The sequence below is a fragment of the Lygodium microphyllum genome, chromosome 7, assembly GCF_053477565.2.
Source record: "Lygodium microphyllum isolate KBCC chromosome 7, Lygodium_microphyllum_v1.1.10, whole genome shotgun sequence".
NCBI classification, from domain to species: Eukaryota; Viridiplantae; Streptophyta; class Polypodiopsida; order Schizaeales; family Lygodiaceae; genus Lygodium; species Lygodium microphyllum.
The window spans coordinates 86936300-86946365 of NC_141141.1; the positions used below are offsets into that span (position 1 = coordinate 86936300).

At 40.9% G+C, this 10066-nt stretch overlaps 1 protein-coding gene across 1 annotated transcript; it reads right to left on the reverse strand.

The window, feature by feature from the left end:
* Positions 1-1533: 1533 nt before the first annotated feature.
* Positions 1534-4022, reverse strand: LOC148033658 (uncharacterized). The gene has a single exon (XM_087680949.1). The coding sequence runs from the start codon at positions 4020-4022 to the stop codon at positions 2139-2141; it is 1884 nt and encodes a 627-aa protein (XP_087537075.1). The 3' UTR covers positions 1534-2138.
* Positions 4023-10066: the final 6044 nt, after the last annotated feature.

Genomic DNA, 10066 nt, shown 5'->3' on the forward strand with positions numbered 1-10066 from the left:
AAAGATCTTAGAACCATTCACTCAATGCATTGGATCCTCTTAGGATGGTCTCATCGTAAGAGAATTCTTCACCCAAGAAGGATGCACTCCCAAAGAGACTCACTTGTAAGTTGAAAAAGTGAGAAATGCGGCTCGAATCCTCTCTATAGAATAGATTTTTCTAGGGTTCTAAGCCCACCAAGTTTTCTCATATCTTGGTGAGCCTGAGGAGCGACTAAAAAACCTTGGTGGGCCCTCCAAGATATACAAAAACCCCTCCGAGTTGATCGACATAGCAAGTTTACTCAATTAAAGTTATTCTTAATGTGAAACGTAAAATGGTAGAGTTAATGACCGAGTGCCAAGAGTACAAGATTATTAGAGTCTGCATTACGATATAAAGTACGTGTTGACAAGTTGCTCTTCCTTAGGTTCAATTTAAGATCAAAGGTTCCTATCACAAAAGGGCAAGGTAGTCCATGAGGGGAGCTAAGGTAGAGGGGATGTAGCATAGACTAAGAGAAGCACCAATGGTGTTGAGACGCAATGTGATATGGGAGGCCATATATGAGATGAGAAGTTTGTTTTTGCATCTCAAGAGGGGTGATAAATATCAATGGAGGAATTAGAGGCGCTGGCAACGAGACAGAGCTAGGGATGTGGAGGCACTATGCCCGAGCTTTGTGGTAGGCACTAGGGATGACTAGGCAAGGGGGGCCTCGCCTTGACCTCCAAGGAAATGGCTCTAAAAGATTGCTTGGCATGATAGTAAATCTACTCTTTTCAAGAATGAGACACACGACCATAAACTTTCATAGGAATGAATTGGAGGTTCTTCATGGCTATTTTAGAATACTCAAAAGAGGAAGTGGAAGATAATTGGAGAAATGATAAAACATAACCCAAGCGACTTTTTTGTTGAAGAGAATTGTGAGATTCACACAATAATGGTCTCTTTGCCATACTTAATCCTCAAGCCTAAAAAATAAAGTGCCCTCAACCAAATTATTAGGACAATTTAAGAAACATTATCATTATTAGTTAGCTAGGCAAAAATGAGATGGTCCAACTTAGTAAATCGCTCTCTCTCTCCCCGATATTGTAATCCTTTTGGTCCAAGGCCAATAAGCTATTGGTAGAATGCAAAAGGATGATAAATCTTGAATTTTATAAATAATGTGCCATGCTATAAGAAGGTTGTTGCCATCTATAATATGGTAACACATGAATGTTAATAGTTTCCCAAAACACAAAACCACTTATCAAGTAGCCAAAGAAGATACTTGATTTAAGCATGTTACACAACCAGACTTGAAAACAAAGACAAGAGCTAAGGTAGCTTCTAGCATTTTCAAGAGCAAGCTAAGTAAATCGAAGGTTTAACACACAGGAGAGCTAAGGTAGCTTCTAGCATTTTCAAGAGCAAGCTAAGTAAATCGAAGGTTTAACACACGAGGGGAGTTAGATCATTCCATTGATACATCACATATTTTTAACAAACCTTAAATACTAATCATAAGAGTGCTATACTTTGATCTCACCACTTGACAACACCAGTAGAAAAATGAAGTTACGATGCACTTTCAAACATTTACACTCTTATATACGTACAAGCTATAGGTCAGGCAAATTTAGACCCAATAAAGCTAACTCACGGTGATCAACAAGGAGCAAGTGTTCCTTGCAACTCATTTCAATGATGGTGCCACATTTGGTTGAGAGTGGCATATTCTTATGCTTCCCAAGTGAACATGGTGTGGCATATTCCTTGGGACGTATAGAGAGCCATCCCCGGGATCGAACTCATGTCAAGAAAGTCACGCACCCGTGCTGGCATAACGAGCTGGCCTCACAAGTCGGTGGTGAGGCTAGACTTTCCGAGTCTTGAGAGAACATGGTGTGGCATACTCTCTCGCCCCCTTGCCCTTGGGAGTCGGACGTCCGGGAAAGACTTTAGGCTTTAGCACTACCTTAGGCATACTTGCTCGTTCAAAGACCTGTACAGGGCTGGCCAGTAGCCCCCCTCCAAAATGGCCAGGTAATGTAAAACTGCAGTGTCGAAGCAAGCCAAAACCATGAATGGGTTATGGATAGGTCTCTGTCCATCGAAAACGGAGAATGCAATGGCTTAAAACCCTATTTTATAAATGCTTTAGACTCTATAGTACACGCGCAAGGTGCACGATGTCGTCACGCTCTGATGGACCGGACCTGCACGCGGTGTCTGCTAGCCTCCTGAACCTGGTGCTGGACGACACCATGGACTGATCGCAGCCCCATGATGGCTCGCTTCTCGAGCTCCTGGACAAGAAACTCCAGCCATCTCTCCTGGCAGATTGCGGCTCATTGTTTCCAAGTCGATCCTCGGCATTCTGTTCTTCCGGATGCCTGGAAGTCTGCAGATCGGACAGCATTGTATTGCTCTGGTAGCGTTGGCCTATTCCGGCTACGGCATCCAACAGAGGCGGCGTTCTGATAGGGGTGGACGGATATGAAACACGAGGATTTTGAGGCTTTCCTGCTGCTGTGTTGAGAGAATGTCCTGTTGAATGGCATCTTGTCAAGACGGGATTCAGGTTCCTCTCAGCTGCAGGATGAGGGGGCGCTGCCGCAAGGCAGGATTGCAAATCCTGGCTTCCGCTTTGTTCTGGGGGAGTCGAGGCCGGCATTTCTTCTGTGCCAGGGTTTTGCAATTCCGTATTTGTGACTGGCCTCTGGGACGCTGTGGCTTGTTGTCCAGGGTTTTGCAAGTCTGTGTTTGCTTGGGACCTAGCGTTTTGCAAGTCTGTGTTTACATCTTGCCTGGGGTTATCCAAGGAATTTGCTTGTCGACTAGGGTTTCTCCATGAAGACGTTCCGCTTACGACTCCCTTTTCAACGAACAGCAGACTTCTTCTACAGAGAGGGCATGTGGTGTGCGAGAAGAGCCACATGTCGACACAATCCTGATGGAAGAAGTGGCCACATTTTGGAAGAAGACGCAAGGCATCACCTTCTTGGAACTCGCCGAGGCACACCACGCACTCGGCGGTCTTGTTAGGGTTAGTGGCTTTGGTATACAACAGAGAAGGAAGTTCACTTGTGTCAATCCCCCTTTCCTGACAGAGAGGAGGCGGGCCGAAGCCGTTTTCCTCATCGGAGAGGTGGCCCTCGATGGAAGACGAGCTCTGACCATAGTAGAATCGAGGGTGGTGCTGATCATACTCATTATCACCTACGCCAGTGTGCAGATGGCGGTGGAACGTGGTGTCTAATTCACGGTCAGTGGCACATCGCCGCACATACACAGAGAAGAATCCCATGAAGAAGAAGGCACCGAGGAGGACGACGATGACAATGGCCATGGAAGGGTTGAAGCCCTGGGCGGGGGTGGTGAGGCCACCGTTGGCAGATATGGCAGATGAGTAGACGTTGTAGTAAGGGCTGGGGGAGTGGGAAGGGGAGAGGGGCAGAAAGGGTATGTTGGGAGGAGGGGGAGGGGGGGGGGAGATGGCGATGGCAAGCAAGGAAGAACTGCAAATGAGGAGACACAGGGGATACATGGGGTGAGGGGAGGAGCTGGGGGATTTCATGTGATGCTGGTAGGGAAGTAAAGCAGGAGAGGCAGCAGCAGCAGGCAAGTCCAGCTTAAGGTACGACACCTCTCTGTCAGTCTGTCCGTCTCTAACCCAAGCTAGCGTACATCTCTCCTGTTGATTTGTGAGTCCCTCTGCTATGTGGCTGCCTGTTGATGCTTCTGTGGATCTGTTGGCCCCCTTCGAGACAACACATGCGCCTCTCGAAATTTCTGACCTCTCTGTGTGCGTGTGCGTGTGCGTGCGCGTGCACCTGCTCGCGCCCGCATGAGCCAGTCGATGGGTTTTGTAGGCTCCCATAGCTCTCGTGGATGCGAGGGACCCCCAGGCTCTTCTAGCGGCCGCATCACAATACAACACTCGAGCCTCTGACAGGACACCTTCACACCCAGCTGGCGCATCCAAATCATATTTCCTGTGCGTCCACGTAGGTAAGCATCTGACGCAAATGCACGCATAACCTCCCATTTGGTTTTGGATTTTCCCCACATTGTAAAATTATTACTTTCTTCTGTGTTTCTATAATGGGCGTATGTAGAACCTTTCCCAATTCCATGGCACTCCGAAGCTCACGCGAGATTCTTCTTTAAAGGCATAGAAGAAATATCGGGTACCCTTGCACCTCCCCCTAGGTGTGCGTCTCCCCGTTTAGCCGTAATAAAATAATATTTCTATTTCTATTCTATGTATGGGGCCCTTGTCGTACTTCTATAGGGTTACCATATTGAGAAGAGCTTATCTCAACAAAACTATTGGGGAGTAATAACAAATCCACACGAGCATAAACCTCAATGATTTTCATTCTTTGAGGAAATGGTAATATGCATGTGGGCATAAGTACATGTAAAAAAAGGATCCATATTGATAGATCTATATGTATTCAGATTTTGGGCTTGAATCTGAGCGTTGCATGTTGGATTTGATCTAGAGTCACATTAGTGCCTATGGAGAAGGTTTCCTTCCAAAAGGCTTCGTGTTGTTGAAGCTTGAGCCTCTAATCTTCATGGGCTATGGATTTTCTCAGCCCGAGCTCTCTTCTTTCATCTCCACCTTCTTCTCCCTTTATTCTTTATCCATTTGTTGCATTCCTTTTTGACCTTTGGTTTCACCATTCAAACCTACAAAAGAATATTAGAGTGAAAACCATAAGTAAGATCAACATTCTCTTGGTCAATACTTTTTTATTCTTGCTCCTCTATATGTTCCAAAGGTATAATCCTCTTATCCAATTTCATATAATAAGGGCGACTCCATAAATTTCCCCATGTAATAGCTCTTTCTAGTTGATTGTTGATGGATGGAAGGGAGCTATAAGACCTTTCAAAAAGCTTAGAATGTTATGACAAGAAAAGATGTGGGGTTCTTTCACTTTTTGCCTTACATCAAGGGCAAATGCCATCTCCAATTCCAATTTGGAAGGCTTTACTATTTGTCCATCGAGCTTGGTGTAGTATCAACCACAATAGGCATGAGATTTTAGATTGAACTGTGTTACTCTATATCACAAGTTCTGGCCCAATCCATGTACCTATTTCATAGCCCCACAAGTTTTTCCAGTCTTGGATTCCTTTTTTAAATAATTTATGTGCCTTGGGTAGTGGGTCAACATCTACTGAGCCATGAAATATACTAAACTAGATTGAGTCAAAAGCTACCAAGGGGAGGGCAATATTATGGGCTAGGGCTAAGCACATTTGGTATTTGTAGGGGAGCTAGGCACTCCAAATACTCTTAACTAGGTCATTTTTTTATTCTTGCTTTGCTAAAGGCCATTACTCTTGCATCGATACCTTTCCATCTAGAGCATCCCTCTACACTGCAACTATTATGTAGTAAGACTACCCAATCCCCATATTTGTGTTGAAAGGATTGTACAATCCATTTGGTAACTAGCTTGGTTTCTAGCTTATGCAGGTTTGGTAGTCCTAGCGCCCTTCTTCACCTTTGGTCAGTGTGCAATTTTCCATGGCACTTTGGGAATTTTGTATTTATGGCTATCTTTGGACTATGAAAAATGTATTGACAAGCTCTCCAACTATTTTAGCCATGCCTTTGTTGGTTTCTAGCATGAGAAAAAATATTATTGAGGGGATGAGTACATGTTTTAGGACTAATCTTCTTCTTGCAAGATTTAATTGCAGCCCTTTAAGATCCTCAAGTTTTTTCCTAACCTTCCCTAGTATCCAATCCCATCTTTGGTTTAGAAGAACCACGAATCCCATCAAGATTCTCAGGATTTCGAACATTTGTTGTTCTTCTATGATTTTACACCCTTCATCTACTAGCCATTGAGGAGGAGGATTCCTACGTGTCTTGATACCTATTTTGGTTGGGTTGACAACTGAACTTGAGGCCAAGTAGAATAGTTATATAAAGTTCTAAAAGGATTTTATAGAGACAGGATCATTGTTACGAATTTTATGAATCTTCTCCCCAACCCGATGTTTTGTAGAGATTGGAGGATGACACACCAATCTAGTCTACACTTAACAACTTGGGGGTTTCAAACAGAAGTCTTTTTTGTTTTTCTATGCATTCTCAAAGCCTTTCCATAAATCTATTATTGAGGCCAATGTGCATTTACATTTGATAAAGCCTTTTTATTCTCTTCTTTTGTTTTTCTTAATCAAATCCCTCCTACTTGTGTGAAAAGAGTCAACTATGTTTGGAGCCTTACCCTTAGGGTTTGATTAAGATATGGCTCCAAATGTAACTTTCTCTTTCAACACAAGTAGGAGGGTTTTGCTTAAGATTTCTAGGAGTTCTTGATAGAATTTATTAGGGAGTGTGTCTAAGCTAGGACTTTTGCCTTTGGAAACATAGCAATAGTATCTCCTTATTTATATTCCTCCAAATCTTTATCTAGAATTTGAGTGAATGAAGAAGGTACTATCTTTAACTTGATACTAGCAATCTTTGCTCTTACTAGCATACTTCATAGATCTGTTCTTTTGGGAGAGAAAATATTTTTGTAAAGAATTGCCTAACAACCTCTAAATTTTCTTCCTTATTCAGGATTCTAAGCTTTCTTCTTACTTTTAGGAGTTTTTTCATTTGGTTCTATCTCACCATTGTTTATTTTCCTTTCGAGCTCCATTCACCTAGAATATTTTATATTCCTAATTTTTCTCTTGTTGTTCACTTTCTCTCTCTTAGTTGCTTTAAGAAATTCTTGAATATCTCTGATTTTGCTAAGGTCTTGATTTATTTAAACATTTAAATTTAGTTTTCCATATTACTTTTCTTTTTTGTCTACCTTCTTTTGACATAAACAAGTTCGGATCTATATGAAACCACCATCCTCTTAAGCAATTCAGATTGTTTAATAGACATATAATAATATGATGTATTTGGGCTTTGGATTTTTGGTTTGGTGATTATTCACTTGCGAGTTAAAGACATATTGGATACATATACTTTCAAATCTATTCATTTGCTTCAATGAGTATTCACTTGGAGTTGAATATATATTGGATGTATACACTTCTTGTTAGATATGCTAAATGACTCACCCTCATAAGGTGTCACCAATGCTAAGTTGTAAGGCTCCCATTATGAGGAGAAGCCATATATGAGTACAGACATTGGGTGGGTCGTCCTAACTTGTATATTAGATGAGGTCAATGTGATCGGATGACGAAAAGGTAACCTTTGTGGATATAGCCTTTGGGTCAGATAGAGTAGTTATGTTGGTAGCAACTCGAGGCACAATGCATCAAGTTGCGGGGTATGGGACTTATCAGGGATTCCTATTTTAGGGTTCGGGGAAAAGAGAATATTTCCTAACCAACTAGGAAAGATTTATAATATGGTCGGACATGTTGACTAGACTACCTCCTCGAGCTATAAAAGGAAGATCCCTCTAAATTCATCGTTAATCTATCTTTTACCCAATCAGAATTCTTCTAGCTATCCTTCAGCTCTTCGCCTATCATTTGTTTGGATTGCCATCTAAGCTTCACAATGGAAGTGCATGGGTGAATAAAGCAATCTTTGTATCAGTTCATCTGAGATTAAAGCAATATCTGTTCTTCTCATATTTACTATGTATCCTTTACTCCTTACTCAAATTTTATTTGCTATGCCATGTAATTTCTACATGGTTTCAAAACCTTGGGGGCTCTAAGGAGTAAAGGGTACGTGAAAGGTAAGGGCTATAGCGAAGAGGAGAAATATTGTCTACTATATTAAGTAATGGTGTTGGCACATTAGGTGCTATTGTTGTATCGACAATTTAAGCACTGAGGATTCATCCACCAACCTTCAGCGAAGACAAATTAGATGGTACAAACTACACTTTGTGGAAGTTTAAAATCACAACTATCCTTGATTCTTATGAGCTTTTGGAGATAGTGCTGGGCATTGATCTAGAACCACAACCCACTCGTGACCCACCAAATTCGAGTGTTATGATCTTTTCAAATGTAGATATTCTACGAGCTTGGAAACGAAGAAACATAGATACATTGCATGCCTTAGTTACAAGTTATTCTGATAGTGTTTTGATCTTGATTCAAATACAACCAAGGCATTAGAGGCTTTGAACATATTGAGGATTAAGTATGAAATCCGAAATCAAATAAGGATTCAGAACTTGAAGAATCAACTAATAGCATAGAAGTTTGTTAAAGGAGAGACAATTGAAGCATTCATCACTCAGATTAAGAATTTGGGCAACCAAATGGCTGGTGCTGGGATACAAAAGAGTAGTAAGGATCTAGCTCAGAGGTGTCTTTGGATTTATCCACCAAAGTTTGATGGATTGGTAATAGTCCTAAACACTTAAGCGAGACCCTAAGCTTTGATGTTTGAGGAATTTTATGCACTACTAATGGAAGAGAAGTTGAGGCTTCAAGGCTAAAGGGGTAACAATAGTGGTAAAGACAAAGATGATTTCTCTACTAACAGTGACAAAAAGAAGAATGGTGGTAAGAAAAAGTTTCAAGGAGTGCATTTCTATTGTAAGAAAAAAGGACATGTAATTCTAGATTGTTAGATCAAGAAGGTAGATGAAAAGAATGGCATCGTGAAAACTAAAGAGAACGAGACAACTAATACGATTGAAGCAGAGTTGGAGATATTTATGGTGGCCATTGAGGAAGTATATTCCTCGGTGCAAGAAATATCTATCACTAACTCATGGGTATTGGATAGTGGTGCTTTCTATCACATAACCAACAAGAAAGATTTATATAGTTCTATGAAGCCTTTGCAAGAATCCATCACTATGACAGTTGGAAATGATGCAAAATGTTCTATTGAGAGTACATGTACTATTTTGTTTATTACTGTAAATGGTGAACTCAAGAATGTTTTAAATGTGTTGTATGTTCCAAAGATTATGACAAATTTGTTATAAGTTACTTCTATAACCGATATTGGCTATGAGGTGAGGTTCACTAAGACATGTATAGAAATTATCGATAGTGTTAACAAAGTTATCTGCAAAGGAGAAAGGAGAGGAACAACTTGTATGAGCTAAGTGCTCTTACAGCCCTCGCTGCTATGGACATAAGTAAACTTTGGCGTGAAAGATTTGGTCACATTGGTTTTACAGCATTGAAGGAGATGCACAAGCAAGGTATGGTTACTCACCTACTTATAGTACTGAAATGAAGAAACCATGTGAAGCTTGTATGATGAGCAATCAACAGAGAAAGGCATTGCCACAAGAAAGCAAGAATAGAGTGAAGCCTCCTCTAGAGTTGGTGCATACTAACTTGTGCAGTAAAATGCTTACAAAAGCTTTAGGAGGATCTTCCTATTTTATGTTGATTGTCGAGGACTATAGTAGGAAGATGTGGATATACTTCCTTCATGATAAGGCTTAAGCTTTTGGTAAGTTTAAAGAAAGGCTAAAACTTGTTGAGAATAAAAAATGATAATGTGTGAAGAAGTTTAGAACAAATGGTGGTGGTGAGTTCAACTCAAAGAAGTTTGAAGACTTTTGCAAGAGCAAACAGATTAAGCGTCAACTGACAATGTCTCACACACCTCGACAGAATGATGTTGGTAAATGTTGAAATCACACAATTGTGGAATTGACAAGGTGCGTGCTTAAGGGCAAGGGATTGTCTAACCTGTTTTGGACAAAAGCTGTTAATATTATAATTTACGTTCTCAATTAGAGTTACACAAAGGCTCTTAAGGGCAAAACTCCTCATGAGGCCTATTTTGGTAAGAAACCATCTGTCTCACATTTTATAACTTTTGGATATAAATGTTATGCATATGTTTCAAAGGGTAAGAGAAACAAGTTAAATTCAAAAAGCACAAAATGTATATTCTTGGGTTATAGTGATGAGAAAAAGGCTTATAAATTATATGACTAAGAGGCAAAGAAGATCATTGCAAGTCATGATATATGACTAAGAGGCAAAGAAGATCATTGCAAGTCATGATGTGGTATTCAAGGAGTAGCCGCATATAGTGGAGGAGAATATAAGCTTTTCCACTCATCCAATGAAGAAATAGTCCACTATGAACCTATTCCAAGAGTTGTCCCTATCCTC

Excerpts from the sequence above, each read along its gene's own strand:
- LOC148033658 (XM_087680949.1), bottom strand. The coding sequence starts at position 4,022 with ATGGGAGGTTATGCGTGCATTTGCGTCAGATGCTTACCTACGTGGACG.